A 16,615-nucleotide genomic window follows, 5' to 3' on the forward strand; every position below is an offset into this window, starting at 1 on the left:
GAGAGGCCCGCGTACTGCAAAAAAACAAAACAAAACAAAAACAAAACAAAAACAAAACAAAACAAAACAAAACTACCTGAAGACACTGCAAAGCAATGAAAACCAGACAGAAATTGGAGTACAGCCTTTGTTTGTAAAAAGGGAATGGCACTAGATAAGTTTCCATTTTTAGCTTTTTTGCTGAGGGAAGGCCCTGGTCTCTGTAAAGCAAGGAGGCTGAAACTCAACAGAAAACTCTGTTTTACTTGGTTGAAGAACCAGAGGACAAAATTCAGTGTGACCACAGGAGCTTGAAAGAAGGGGGAGGATCCTGGGAAGAATACAGCCTATAAGGGAGAGCCTTAAATTCTACACATAAACGCTACTCACATCTTTGGCTGCCCTTGAACTATATATGCATGGGTAGATTCCAAGCAACTCATCTAAGCTAAAAGAATTGAGCAGAAACTTCAGCTGCTGCTTGCTGCAAGACAAATAGTGTATAGTGTCAGTCTGACCAAGTTAACTGCCTATTAAAACAAAAGGTCAATATTCTTTAGAGGAATATAACAGAACACAGAGTCTCTTCAACCATTCACAATGTCTAGGATACAATAAAAATTGGTAGACATACAAAGAAATACCTAAATGTGTCCAAATTCAAGAGAAAAGGCGATCAATGGGAACTCATTTCAAAATTATCAAGACATTGGTATTAGTAGACAAAGATTATAAAGTGGCTATTGTAGTTATGCTCAGGGATAGAAATGGAAACATGCTTGTAATAAATGGACAAAGAAATTCATGCCAATACACGTCACAATCAAACTTCCAAAAACAAAAGACAAAGGAAAAATCTTGAAAGCAACAAGAGAGAAAACAACCTGACCTATAAGGGAAAAACAATTTAAACGACCACAGATTTCTCATCAGAAACCTTAGAGGCCAGAAAGGAATGGGGTAACATTTTCCAAGTGCTGAAAGAAAAAACTGTCCACCCAGAATTCAATATTCACTGGGAATATCCTTCAAGAATGAAGAGGAAATAAAGTCATTCTCAGACAAAGGAAAACTAAGAGAATGTGTTGCCAGCAGACGTACCCTAAAAGAAAGGTTAAAGAGTGTTTTCTAAAAAGAAAGTAATCTTGGAACATCAGGAAGGAAAGACTAACAGTGGAGAGAGTAAATATATAGGGTAAATACAATAGATTTCCTCCTAATCTTGGGTCTTCTAAACTTTGTTTGATGGTTGAATCAAAAATTATAATACTGAGGGCTTCCCTGGTGGCACAGTGGTTAAGAATCCGCCTGTGAATGCAGGGATCACAGGTTCGAGCCCTGGTCCAGGAAGATCCCACATGCCGTGGAGCAACTAAGCCCGTGCACCACAACTACTGAGCCTGCGCTCTAGAGCCGGCGAGCCACAACTACTGAGCCCGCGTGCCATGACTACCGAAGCCCATGCGCCTAGAGCCCATGCTCTGCAACAAGAGAAGCCACCGCAATGAGAAGCCTGCACGCCACAATGAAGAGTAGACCCCGCTCACCGCAACTAGAGAAAGACCGCGCACAGCGACGAAGACCCAATGCAGCTAAAAATAAAATAAATAAATAAATGTATTTAAAAAAATTATAATACTGTCTGATGTGATTCTCAATCGGTAGAGGAAATATTTAAAACGACCATAATAAAAATGGGTGGGGAGGGAAGGTAGAGAATATAAATGGTGTGGGGGGAGAGGAAGTGGCTGAGAATATAAAAGAGTACCACGAGAGATCTTTGTGGTGTTGTAATAGTTCTGGATCTTGATTGTGGTGGTGATATCATGAATCTACACATGATAAAGTGGCATAGAACTATATACTCACATTGTTCCAATGCCAATTTTATATTATACTATAATTACATAAGATACAATCATTGGGGCAAACTGGGTCAAATACCCCTGTACTACATTTGAAACTTCTGTGAGTCTATAATTATTTCAAAATTAAAATTTCGGTTTTTTTTTTTTTAGTAGAAGAGGGGATATAAAATATAGAAATGTAAAATGACTTAAACTCTTATTTACTAAAAATGTATATAATTTTAAAAAATGAACAGAGCCTCAGTGACCTGAGAGCAATATCAAAAGCTCAAACACATTGTAAATGGAGTTCTAGAATGAGAAGAGAGAATGGGGCAGAAAAATATTTTAAGACACAATGGCTAAAAATTTCCCAAATTTGATAAAAGACGTAAATTTATAGATTCAAGAGGCTCAGTAAACGCAAAGCATAATTTTAAAAAAAAATGTACACCCAGGTATATCACAATTAAACTACTGAAAAGCAAAGATAAAAAGAAAATCTTGAAGCACCGAACTGATCTCTCTGTGCTATGTGGCTGCTTCCCACTAGCTATCTATTTTACATTTGGTAGTATATATAAGTCCATGCCACTCTCTCACTTCGTCCCAGCTTACCCTTCCCCCTCTCCACGTCCTCAAGTCCATTCTCTACATCTGTGTCTTTATTCCTGTCCTGCCCCTAGTTTCGTCAGAACCTTTTTTTTTTTTTTTTTTTTAGATTCCATATATATGTGTTAGCATACAGTATTTGTTTTTCTCTTTCTGACTTACTTCACTCTGTATGACAGACTCTAAGTGGCCAGGAACAAAAGACACATTAACTACAAGGAAACAATAATACAACTGATTATTGTCTTCATTTGTTTGTTTGTTTGTTTTTGGCCAGGCCTCCTGGCTTGTGGGATCTTAGTTCCCCCACCAGAGATCAAACCCGGGCCCCAGCAGTGAGAGTGCCGAGTCCTGACCACTGGACCGCCAGGAAATTCCCCTGACTACTGTCTTAACATTATAAATTATTGAGGCCAAAACACAGTAGAATGACATCTTTAGGGTGCCAAAATGAAAAATCTGTCAACCCAGAATTCTACGTCTAGTGAATACATCCTTCAAAAATGAAAATTATATAGATTTTTAGAAAAATGAAACCAAAGAAGAATTTATCATCAACAGACCTGCACTAAAGAATTACCAAAGGAAAAAAAAAAAAAAGAATTACCAAAGGAAGTTCTTCAGGATGAGGATAAATGATGCCAGATGGAAACAGACTTCAGGAAGGGATGAAGAACACTGGAAAAGAAAATATGTGGGTAAGTTTTAAAAGGTTATTTTTTTACTTCTGCATTTCTTTCTTTTTTTTTTTGTAAGAAGATTTTTAATTTGAAATATGGTCTGAACAACATGAGTGTAGTATGTCTTCATTTCTTTAAAATACTTATGATTATATAAAGCAAAACTTTTAACACTATATTGTGGGTTTATAATATATCTAGTTGTAATACAGATGACGAGAATGCAAAGTTGGTTCAATATTCATAAATTCATCAATGTATTTCACCATGTTAACAGAATTAAGGAGAAAAGTAATATGATTATTTCAGTTGATGCAGAAGAATCATTTGACACAATTTAACAATTTCACTCATGACTTCCAAAAAAAATTCAGCAAATTAAAGTTCATCAACTGGATGAAGGTCATACATGATATATTTAACGATAAAATACTGAATACTTTCCCTTTATGATAGTGAACAAACTAAGAATGTCCCCCACACCAATTTACTGATGTTTGCAACATTTTGAAATGTATAAAAATTTAAGATTGAGTATTTGATGAATAAAGGGATGGATACATAGAAATATGATAAAGCTAATATAGCAATTGTTAATTATAGACTCTAGGTGGTAGGTATGTGAATGTTGTTCACTCTGTAATTCTTCAACTTCTCTGTATGTTTGAAAATGTTGAACAACAAGGTCCTATTTTATAGCACATGGAACTATATTCAACATCCCGTGATATATATATGAATAACTGAATCACTGCTGTACACCAGATACTAACACAACATTGTAAATAAACTATACTTCAATTAAAAACAACAACAACAGGGCTTCCCTGGTGGCGCAGTGGTTGAGAGTCTGCCTGCCGATGCAGGGGACACGGGTTCGTGCCCCGGTCCGGGAAGATCCCACATGCCACGGAGCGGCTGGGCCCGTGAGCCATGGCCGCTGAGTCTGCGTGTCCGGAGCCTGTGCTCCGCAACGGGAGAGGCCACAACAGTGAGAGGCCCGCATACTGCAAAAAACAACAACAACAACAACAAAAAAACACAATAAATTTTGGCTTGCCTGCCCCCGCAAAAAAATGTTCATAATAAATGTTGAGGGAAAGTCTGCAAAGTCTTACATTAGAGAAATATGTTTGTTTGTTTAACTCTGTTTCCCAAACTTCTTTTTTCAACAAAACAAAATAAACAAAACCCCTAAGGAGAATGTAATAAGCCCTGCAGAATGTACTCTGGAAAACACTTCCTATTTAAATTTAGTTTACACCCATTTAGATTTTTAAAATAAGAATGGTGTTTCACATCCATTGATCTGTAACAAACCACCCCAAAACATAGTGGCTTAAAACGAGGACAATTTGTTGTTTCTCATGATTTTGTGGGTTGACTGGAGCTCACCTGGGTAGTTCTGTTGATCTCACCTGGAATCTCTCATGCATCTGAGCTCATCTGAAGCTTGAACATCCAAGGTGACTTCTCACCCTCCAAGGTCTCTCTTTGGGTAGCCTTCAGGTGGTCTAGTCTAACCTTCCTCAATAGCATAATGGCTCAACTCCGAGAAAAGAAAACAGAAGTTGTGAGTTCAGTAAGAGTTTGTGGATCTTCACTCTAGTACCTACCATTAATCTGAGTTGGCCACCTCCCTAAGACTCCTCCACTGTCCACTTGTGTTTCCTGTCATCTACTATCAATTCTTCCTCTCTACCATTGGCATTGTCTCTTTACCACATTGTTCTTGATTTCTCATCATTTCAGCCTGCCACGAAATATCGTGGCCCTACCTCATGATCTAGACCAGGGATTGGCAAACTTTGGGCCTATGGGTCCAATATGACCTGCATAAATAAATAAATCTTTTTTGTAAGTAAATACAAAATAAGTAATAAGTAAATAAGTAAATAAAGCTTTATTGGATCACAGTCATATTCATTCACTATTGTCTGTGGTCTCTACTGGCTACAATGGCACAGTTGAGTAGTTGCAACAGAAACTGTGTGGTCCACAAAATCCATCTGGCTCTTTAGAGACTTTTTCCTGATCCCTTATGGCTCCTGTCTCTAGGCATTCATTTAGCTTCCATTCTCACTGACTTATTCTTGAAATATTTCCCTGTTCAAGTTCCTAGAAGAGAGAAAACCAAAATCCTCTGAAATGCTTATTCCTCAATCTGGAATGAAATGAAAGAGGACATTCCCATTTCATGACAGGCCACTCCATAGTGTGTTGGCCAGCTACGGAGAGGCTGCATGTGGGCAACGTGTTCTGTCCCCGCCTCATCCAATTAGCTGTGACTGAGGAAATGCAGGTAATATGTAGTCAGTAAAATGGAGCTGCCTGGAGGGATTGGGGCATGGTGGGCACTATTACATGTCTAGCACAACTGCAAATTGAAATGAATGAGCTGATATATGTAAAATTACATGACAATGTGCTTGAGCCATACATTTAAAAAGTGTCAAAAGTACTTGCCAATTAAGATCAATCTGAAATGAAATAGTACCCCTGAAATTAATAATATAAATCAGTGACAAAACATGATGTAACTTATACAAATTCAATTCACACAATATCATGGCTCTATTGCATAACAGGACATATACTATTATGGTGTGATTATACCTACACATTATAAAATACCATTAACATTTCCCAGGTGGCAAAAAGTAGGTGAAAAAAAGACTAAATGAGGGACATCCCTGGTGGTCCAGTGGTTAAGAATCCGCCTTCTAATGCAGGGGATGCAGGTTCCATCCCTGGTCTGGGAACTAAGATCCCACCTGCAACGGGGCAACTAAGCCCGCGTGCTGCAACTACTGAGCTCGCACACTCTAGTGCCTGCAAGCCACAACTAGAGAGACACCCACACCGCAATGAAAGATCCCGCATGCCACAACTAAGACCCAATGCAGCCAAATAAATAAATTAATTAATTATTTTAAAAAGACTAAATGAACAGTTAAATTAAGATTCAATGAGTATTGGCACTACTTAGATGCTAATTATCCTTTTTTATTTGGAAAAAAAAATCCAACAATTCATCCATTATGAATTATGTATTTTCTCAAGGATACATTACTATGAACACAGAATTCTGTAATAACCAGCACTTTTAATAGGTTTTTTCCCAACTTAAACTGCGTCTGCTTTGATTGCTTACATCTTGGCTCCCTTCCACACTACAGAGTATAGTTCCAGCTCAGATCCTATATGGAGGACACCATGACAGTTTTGAAACAGTCCTCTGATCCTTTTAGCAATGTAAAAGGTATGGTACTCAGAGTACAATTTATAGAGAAATCTGACAGCGTTTTCAATAAGCAAACTTTTAAAAAAAATTTTCCCCATTGAAAAACAAACAAAAAAACCTGGGAAAGAGACTTTCAGAGCAACGCCTACAGGGACTTCCCTGGCAGTCCAGTGGTAAGACTCCGTGCTTCCAATGCAGGGGGCATGGGTTCAATCCCTGGTCAGGGAACTAAGATCCCACATGCCATGTGGTGTGGACAAAAAAAAAAAAAGAACAATGACTACAACTTCTTCAACTTCTTGTCTGGACAAATTGTAACATACACAAATAGCTTCCAAAATAACTTTTATTACTATATAAAAACAAAGTCAAGAAAAAATAGATGCATTTTTTTCTACAAAATTATAAAATATTCAGGCTATTTAATATTTTTCCATAAATGTGTTGAGATAAAAAGGCAAATTTAAACATAGAAATCTTTTCCACATAAAGTTTTCAGGTACCTTGTAGGGGATAAAGAATAGTTTTTCTTCTACTTTCCTATGTGTAGCTCTAAGACATAGCAGTTACAGCTTTCTGTCAGAGTTACCTAAAAAAGGACATACAAAGATAAAAATTCCATCATGTTGCAATAAAATTAGCAAAAAACTTTACTTTGGGCTTTCAGATTTGGCAGTTGTAGTCAACCGGTATTGCACTGGAATTTCCAACTCAGCAGGGAAAAGACCCTAATTAAAAACAAGGCACCCTCTTAATTTTTGTCCTTTAGAAAAGCAGTCCCCAACCTTTTTGGCACCAGGGACCGATTTTGTGGAAGACAATTTTTACATGGAAGTGGGGCGGTGATGATTCAGGCAGTAATGTGAGCGATGGGGAGTGGCAGATTACGCTTCGCTCGCTCACTCGCCTGCCGCTCACCTCCTGCCGTGCAGCCCAGTTCCTAACAGGCTGTGGACTGGTACTGGTCCTCGGCCCAGGGGTTGGGGACCCCTGCTTTAGAAAACAGAAACCACTTGTCAGTATTCCTTAAAAAGTACAATTACCTTTTTTGTCATTTGATCGTAAGCTCTGAGATGCTGTTTCCAACCCACACAGCTTAAATGAAACCACGAGAGGAAAGGGAAGAAGGTGATTTGGAGGGTGGATTCAGTTTGACACAAGGTGCACAGGAAGCTGTACACTTTTGATAACATTAATTCAAAAAGTATATTCATCTGAGTTTCTCAATAAACCCTTTGAGACAAAAGGCTTTAGTGTTGATTTAGATGAATGTTAAAGCGTTTTTTTTCTGAAATTAGATTATGGGGTAAGCCAAGCCAGACTATCTCTGCAGGTGACATAAGCCATAATTATTTGGGAAGATTTCAATCACTGTTTTAGAACTGATACCTAAGGCTTTCTTCTCCCCTGTTCTTTTTGTGGGCTTTTTAAAGAGAAATTTTGGGGGGAGATGCTTTAGGCAGGACAAACCAGCTTTTGAAAGATAAAGGTACAATTATCATTAGAATAAAAAGCCCATTAAAAGAAGAGTCTCAAACAGAAAGGTTTTCTAGATATATTTGACTATGCATTGTTTTCATAAAGGTTGAGAAAGAAAGAGAAGAAGTTCCTATAATATCTGTAAGATTACCCTCACATTAGCCCACAAGAGGGATAAAATAAAGGGCTGAGATGAGGGGTGTTCAGATACTTCTCAATGGAGCAGAATAGTCTAGTGCCAAATCTATAATTAACTTTTAACTAATAACCTCTTTCTTGGCCTATATGAAATGGAATGGCAGCTTCAATCCTTGGGGCTGCCACTATTCCCTTCCCCCTAAAAAGCCCTGGAATTTTGTGCACCTCTATGTAATGAAATATCCATTCACCAAAATATGTTTGTGTGTGACAATGCAACTATTCCTTCCACTTAGCACCCTAACTGTAGCATGCTCTACTTATACTGAATTTATGTGTCTACTACGTGCCAGGCATTGGGCTGGGCACTAGGGATTCTTATGACACTATTGCCAATTTTGGAAACAGAATTAAGAAAACAGTGTTTTGGTGAGGGACTTTTGAATGGATATTGTGAAGCTTCAGGGATGTGACAGAATATAGTTTGTACTCAGTCTATGGAAGTAATTACCAGTTACCCTAAAAGGAAATTCACTAAGCACCAAAAATGTTAAGTTTATTTGGTGTAAACTGTATGGTTTAAAATTGCAGGGAAACCAAAAATCAATCCCAAACGAAAAGCAACATTTCAGCATAGGTGCCACTCTAGGTTTTAATTTAAGTCAGCCCAGAGCCTAGACAGAGGCCTCATGCATGAAAACTGTCTTCTCTGAGTCTTAATTCGCTACTGAGAACCAAAGCACAAGATGTCCCCTAAAATTCCACCCAAATCAGGAGGGACCCTAGCTTTTGCCCCTGGGGAAGGGCAGACCATGAAGTCCATCTCTCCTATCTCCAAACCCAAAGCTGTTCAGCAGCGATATTGTTGCCTAAACCTTTCTTTGCTACCAAGACAGATTTAAGATCAAAGGGGCATCAAGGTAAGCCATGGCTTGTTGGCCGTGGCAGGGTGCCCATGATGAATTTCCAGGTAAGGGTAGGCCTTTCTCCTTGGTTATTTGGGAAATCTGCCTTGGAAACAGAGCCAGAAGGTAAATTTTAACAACTCTACTGCATTCCACCAAATGAGGTTTATCCACGGGTGGGTGAAAACAGGTATAAATTAGCATGTAACAGAAAAAACAGCATAGTGAGGTTGTTAGGATCATGGACTGAACTGAGGTGCCAAACTGCCAGGTTTTGAATCTCAGTTTCACCACTTATGAGATGTGTGACCTTGGGCAAGTTACTAACCTCTCCAAGCCTCAGATCTCTCATCTGTAAAATGGAGCTTTTAATGGTGCCTACCGCAAAAGTTTTGTCTGGGGGTTGAATTAGCTAAGATTTATAAAGTGCTTAGAATAGTGTCTGACACTTAGTAAGTTCCATGTTTAAAAAACCCAGAAACTTGGGGAAAAGTGCTCTTTAAGGTTTGTGGAGTAGTTTATACTGCTTAAGCATTCAGGCATATTCATCCTAATTAAGTTTAGAATCTGGATCATAAAGTATACCAAACCCAAGGAAGTCTTGGGATTAAGTCAGTTTTGGAAAAACTTCCAGGTCCGACCGGCAAGATCTTCAGCTACCTACAGCCCTATCACTGCTCCAAAATGCCCTAATATAAACCCTGGTCTCCAGGGCCAAACTAAGGATAAACCAGCTGGGGAGGGAGCAAAGGGTAGGCACAGTGAAAAGGGAACCAGTTACTTTCCTAAATTTTTTTCTGTGCTCTAGTCATGACATCTGTGTAGCATTAACCCTGTCCCACATATGCATGATCTGATTCCAAAACTTTACAACTGGACTCCCAGAATTAACAGAAAATGACTGCATGACAAGAGGCCAGGGAAGCTGCCAGTTTATCAAATTTACCAACCAACAGATACATTTTGATCATCTGTTCTATGCAAGGCACTGTGCTAAATGCTTTGGTCCTCAAGAACAAGGTAATTAACCACAGTTTACACCTGCTGTTATTTACATTGATCATCTCCCTTCCAATTCAGGTAAGTTCATAGGCCTCAACCAATACAAATGCTTTCAAGAAATCCTACTTTACGATTAGAATAAATATTGAGTCTGTGGAGCTCAATCATCTTACGGCTAAATAAGAGAAGCTAAACTGTAGAACTAATGGAAGTTATATGGCTACATCTCTAGCCCATTTTACATGGTGGATCTCTGTCCAGCCTCATCAAGGGTGATGTTTCTTTTCCTTGCTTCTGCTTCACTGTTTAACTCTGAATCTGATTTGTCCATATTGCCAAAGTTCATTGCCATGGAACCTTCCATTCCCTCTGGAGCGCCTCCGTTTGGCTGAAGAAGGACAGAATTTGGTTCTTTAGGACGTTTCCATTGTGGTCTGGTGACTATCCAAAAAATGAGCGCCCCAAACACCAGAATCAGAAGGCCGAGGGTATTTGTGAAAACACCTTCTGGTGGGAATGTACTGTATGCAGGATTTTTCCTGCAAAAAAGGAGAGAGTGTGTCCAATTACAAATAGGGTGATACACCAAGGGGGGAAAGCTGGGAGGGAGGGGGAGGATGAATTGGGAGATTGGGATTGACATATATACACTAATATGTATAAAATACGTAACTAATAAGAAACTGCTGTATAAAAAAAATAAAATTAAATTTAAAAAAATTAGGGTGATACAGCAACATGCCAAACAGTCTTGAATTTATCTGCTCAAAATGCACACTGGTACAGCTTCAATGTAAATTCCCTTAAAGCTTGACATTAAGAAGAAATTTAAGATATGCTATAATTCACTCAATGGATTAGTATGAAATTGTTAAAAATCATAAGTATGAAAATAATATAGCATCTAAAACACCTGCATCACTTAAAATTTAAAAAATGATACAAAAATGTAGGTATATCATAATTACAGTTAATATAAAAACATACACATCAAAACGATTGAAAGGGCATGCATAACTTCAATAGTTGTTTTGTAAGAGTAGTACAATTTGTTGGACTGTTTGGCTTTTCTTCCAAGCATTATTAATGTTATATCACATGTATAATATAATACATTTCTAAAATATTTAAATTTTCTATTTTCAACATTAAAAAATTTTTGTTACATTTATATTTGTCCAATGAACAAGTATTTAACATTTTGTAGCTTAAGAATTGCAATTAGGAAAACTATGCAACTTACAGGGCAAAAATCAGTTTCTCCGTCACTCCCATAAGTACTGTTGCAATCACTGTTCCAAAGACGAGAAGTCCAGAATAAACATGTATGGGCATGAGAAGTGCTCGGAGAGAAAGTGGAGCCCAAGGAAGCAGAAAGACAAAAAACCCTAGGAGAAGCTAAACATCAAAAAGTACAAAAGTTATCAATTAATTGTAAGTTTTAACTAATTTTAAAATTATTATAGAAGCAATATGTACAAAATGAGAAAACATTTCATATAGAACCAAGGGCATAAAATGAAGTTTCCCCATTCCAGTTCCACTCACTCTCTCGAGTATCCTTCCAGAAAATTTCTATGACTAAACAAGCGTGTGTGTGTGCACACATGTGTGTTTAAAAAGAGAGTAAGTCAGACATAGAAAACAAACTTATGGTTACCAAAGGGATGAAATAGGAGGTTGGGACTAAAATATACACACTACTGTATAAACAGCACAGATAAACAACAAGGACCTACTGTATAGCACAGGGAACTATACTCAATACCTTGTAATAACCTATAATGGAAAAGAATCTAAAAAAGAATATATATATGTGTGTGTATGTGTATATATATACAGTGTGTGTGTATATATACATACATATATATATATAAAAAACGGAATCACCTTGCTGTACACCTGAAACTAACACATTGTAAATCAACTATATTTCAATAAAATTTTTTAAAAAAGAGAGAGAGGGGGACAGTTTTTTAAAGTACAAGTGGGATTTTACTATACATATTTGTTCTGCATATTGCTTTTTTCCCTGAATAGTGTATCTTGGAGATCTTTTCATATCGATGCATGTATCTAGTTTATTCTTTTTAATGGCTGACATTCTAAGACTGTAACAAATTATTCAGTTCCCTATTAATGGACATTTCTGTTTCTAGTTTTTTGCTATCATTAACAAGGCTACAGTGAACATTCTGATACTTATTTGCTTTTTATCAATTTCCTTAAGGTTGCCAAGTAGGAAGGGAAGTAAAAGATTTTTAAGTCACTAAATCCAAATACAATAGAACACATTTATTCAGTTCAACCTAAAAAAACTATGTGGAAAAAACCTGGCAATTTTGTTTTATGAGGAAGAAATGAGTTCTGCAGAAAATTCTCTCCATTTCCTTGATAATTAAATCCCTAGTGGGATACTTCTCTGCAGAGAAGACAACAAGATTATTACATAAACTAAAGTCTGTTAATGCTTTCAGTTTTGTTTTGTTGCCCCAGACCCCTGCCCATTAAGTAATCTCTTCTCCTCCAGAAAATAAAGATGACTCAGTGACCATTGAGTTACTGAGTTTAAAGAGACTTCTTTTTCAGGTATCTCTTTGGTATCTACCACTCTAACAAAACAACTATGAGAATGAGGAGAAACACTAGCGTCACTGTTCATTTTTCCTGATTGATATCAAAGGACTAACGGGGGACAGAGAGGAATGAAGGCAGAAGGGGTGTGATGCCCTAAAACACATTTAGAATCAGAGTAAAGGCAACAGTAATGAATGGAAAGTAACTGAAAATGCATGCAATAGGCTGGTTTGCATATTTTATTGTCCATTAATACCACAGATGCCTGAGTATATTAGAAATGGTTCAGAGAGTCCCCCTTGGTGGTTCAGTGTTCCTAATTCTCCTTCAGTGATCTTTAGTGATTCTTTTAGTATCAAAGGGTAAGCATCCTGATGTACAGGTTGTGCTTTCTATACAAAAATGGGGCTCAGGTGAGTGACTGTCAAGGATTTAGCACAAATACATTTCTACGAGTAAGTCACCATATCTTTTCTGTGACTTATCCATGTAAATATATATATATTTCCATATTCCTGTTATCCTGCCTTTCTATTCCTAAGATTCTTATTGTTTTGAATGATTCTTACTGTTTTCTCTTATTTCTTTCAGGATTTATCATGTGTGTCTCTTGTAATCCCATAAAGCTTAATGATCTAAGTAGATGGGACACCAGAAATTTGCATACAGGACCCCAGGACGATTTAACTCTCCTAAATCTTACTTTCCCCATGAAAACATTTTTTTTCAACAACAGAAAATTACTTTTAAAAGGAAAGGAAAAAATTACAGAACACTTAACTTTGATTAAAAGGGTTCCAAATTATGCAAATGTATAATAGCTTATAAAAAGTTAAAATTTATATTAATCATTCTCTATTTCCTTTTAACCATCTTAGCCTTACTATCTTACAAGTAATAGGGCAACTTAAATCCTAGTGGACTGAATATTACAAAATCCTTAAGTTCCTTTAAGTCAGTGTTTCTTGAAATGTTGTTCATAGAAGACCTGTATCAGAAACTCTTAAGGTGTTTATTTAAAGAGATCCCTGTGCCACATCCAAATCTGCTAAATCAGAATTTCTGGAAGTAGTGTTTAGGAATCTGCATTTTGATGGAATGCCAGGGTGATTCTTGCTACATGTTGCAGTCTGAAGACCACTGCTTTTGATTCGCTCAAGTTATTTCAGAGATATGGGTTAAGTGCATTCTGGAAAATCCCTAAAAGTGAAGGCAGTAGACTGCTACCTTCAGTCTACAAACACTTATTAAGTGCAAACGAAGTGCTCCAGAGTTTAGCAACCATCACCTACAGAAAACTGCTCTTCACCACTATGGAGTTCTTAGGAGAGCTAAAGAAGAGTAAAATCTCATTTAAAAAGTTATTATTTAGATATGAAAGTGAAGATGTAGTATGATTCTAATTATGCTTAAATTTTTTTCTTAACTATATATTCATGGGCATAATAAGAGCCTAAAGGAAATAAACCAAAATATAATGATATCTCTAGATTATGGCATTATCAGTGATTTGAGGATTTTTCTGATTTTATAAAATTTTAAATAAATGTATATTACTTTTATAATTAGAAATATACAATGAAAGTTTACTTTTAAAGTTCCTGTGTTAGATATCTGGGCTTTTCTCAGTTGATTATTATTGTCCTTTAAAGATACAAATGTATTTTACTATGCCAGTTTTATCTCACTTTATGAAACAGATGAGTTTTTAAAAAAAAGATATGTGTAAACTTTTAGACATAATAAAAGCTTTTATTTGCAAAAGTCATTAATGAGACGAGGAAACATCTGCTTAGCTAGCTTTTGTATTAGGTTTGATTTGCTTTTCTTTAAGGGTACAGGTGGATTTAATGTGAATCAAGTGATTTACAGATTATTATATGGAGGCTCCTTCCAGCTCCTCTTCATTTTTCTGCTATTGTATATATAGCCAGCAGAGATTCAACCAACTGCTGATGGAAAATTTTTTTTTTTTTTTTGGTAGGCGGGCTTCTCACTGCCGCGGCCTCTCCCATCGCGGAGCACAGGCTCCAGACGCAAAGGCCCAGCGGCCATGGCTCACTGGCCCAGCCGCTCCGCGGCATGTGGGATCCTCCCGCACCGGGGCACGAACCCGTGTCCCCTGCATCGGCAGGCGGACTCTCAACCACTGCGCCACCAGGGAAGCCCTGATGGAAAATATTTTTTTTTAATTTCCAGAAAGTTCCAAAAAGCAAAATTTGAATTTGCCAGGCAATTTTTTACATAGCATTTACATTGTATTAGGTATTACAAGTAACCTACAGATGATTTAAAGTATACAGGAGGATATGCATGGGTTATATGCAAATACTACACCATTTTTTTTTAATATAAATTTATTTATTTATTTTTGGCTGCATTGGGTCTTCGTTGCTGCGCACGGGCTTTCTCTAGTTGTGGCGAGCGGGGGCTACTCTTCGTTGCGGTATGCAGGCGTCTCATTGTGGTGGCTTCTCTTGCTACAGAGCACAGGCTCTAGGTGCGTGGGCTTCAGTAGTTGTGGCACACGGTCTCTAGAGTGCAGGCTCAGCAGTTGTGGCGCATGGGCTTAGTTGTTCCACAGCATGTGGGATCTTCCTGGACCAGGGCTTGAACCCGTGTCCCCTGCACTGGCAGGCGGATTCTCAACCACTGTGCCACCAGGGAAGTCCCTACACCATTTTATATAAGAGACTTGAGCATCCACAGATTTTGGTATCCATGGGGGTCCTGGAACCAATCCCTCGCGGTTACTGAAGGATAACTATATTCACTCATTCCTTCATTTAAAGCACATATTTCTGGGCCACATCCCTAGAGTTTCTGACTCAGTAGGTCTGGAGTGGAGCCTAAGAATCTATTTCTAACTCCCCTGGTAATGCTAATGCTGCTGTCCTAGGGACCACTCTTTGAGAAGCTCTGTCTTAGGTTATTTGCAAGTTGTGTTTTTCAAACATAACAGCATATTTTCTAGGGGTAAAAACACCTAATCAGAACCAACTAGAATATATCCATAGTTTTTTGTAAAAAGAAATGACAGACATTCAAATGGAAGTCTCCTGTCACTATCCTACATTTTCTTGCTACACTGTCTTTCATCAAGTCCACCTGGCAATACCTCAACCTGGCTCAGACATCTTCAGGACTACCCCTGGTATGCTAGGTCCCACTGGAGTAAATCATGCAGTCAAGGGGACTAGCATCACTATAAATTCATGGTTATGATGCTCATGGCTATAAGCACTTCCGTGCTGCTCAACAATCCTCCTACTGTATGATTTATCAACTGGTCCTCCATGTTTCTCCCAGACACAAACCTCTGGCTCTCTTGTGTGCCTCCCCACTATTGGCAGATGATCCTACTACCACCTCATGGGAAAACAGAGGCAACTTCAGAGAAGAGCCTCATTTTTCTGCCACCAAACGAAACAAACCAAAAAACCATCCCAAGCGAACAATTCCTTTCCTTCTTCAGTTGCAATGGAGTTGGTGTCCTCCAATTTTCCAGCAGTCTCCACAACCTACTTCTTGAAGACATAGCTATAAATTATTGCATCTCTCCAGTATTCACTACCTTTCCTTCTCTATGGTGCTATCTAGTGAGCATTTTAACATGCCCAAGCTTCTCCCAACAAAATGAAGTAAAAAAGAAAGCACCCAAGCACCTGACTTGACTCTTGTCTCTGACCAGTTACCAACCTCTCTTTCGCTTCCCCTTCTTACCCAAACCTCTTTATTGAGTTGTCTCTACTATTTTCTCACTGTAAACAAAGGAGGAAAAAAGAGAATTTTGCTCAATACCCAATTCTACAAGGATTAACCTGCTGCAGTCACTGACCAACAGACAGAGGAAAGGAAGACATAAACAGGATGCTCTGTTCTTTGGACAAATAGGCCCCTTAGATAGTTAGATGTACATCTCAGGAAGAATTCTAATGAGCTCAGACTCTTGCATCTTCCCATACATTAGAAAAACACTAAAGTCATAAACTTGAGATATTTGTTCTTTGGGACTAGCAGTAATCTTTTACCAAGATGTTACTTGACTGCATGTATTCCCAAGCCCCAAATCACATATATACTTACTGGCTTCTCTCCTGCCTCTTTGGAGCAGTTTACTCAGAGCTACTGAGTGATTGTCTCCCACACTAT

The 16,615-nt window shown here is 38.0% G+C and overlaps 1 protein-coding gene across 6 annotated transcripts in view; it reads right to left on the reverse strand.

The window, feature by feature from the left end:
* The window catches only part of CYBRD1 (cytochrome b reductase 1), a 53,870-nt gene that overhangs the window by 11,945 nt on the left and 25,310 nt on the right, over nt 1–16,615 (reverse strand). For 2 of the 6 annotated variants that reach the window (XR_009564603.2, XR_009564604.2), the window contains exons 3-6: nt 11,130–11,284; nt 6,866–10,425; nt 4,537–4,667; nt 3,046–4,125 (exon numbers count right to left, since the gene is read on the reverse strand). Coding sequence is in view for 3 of the 6 variants with exons in the window: in XM_060302269.1 (XP_060158252.1) it covers nt 6,948–6,951; nt 10,129–10,425; nt 11,130–11,284 (456 nt within the window). In the remaining 3 variants the exon portion in view is untranslated. Of the gene's footprint in view, nt 1–3,045; nt 4,126–4,536; nt 4,668–6,690; nt 10,426–11,129; nt 11,285–16,615 lie in introns of those variants that run through there. The other 4 variants (XR_009564605.1, XM_060302269.1, XM_030852068.2 and 1 more) reach the window with 4 other exon arrangements.

The sequence above is a fragment of the Globicephala melas genome, chromosome 7, assembly GCF_963455315.2.
Source record: "Globicephala melas chromosome 7, mGloMel1.2, whole genome shotgun sequence".
In the NCBI taxonomy this organism is placed as follows: domain Eukaryota; kingdom Metazoa; phylum Chordata; class Mammalia; order Artiodactyla; family Delphinidae; genus Globicephala; species Globicephala melas.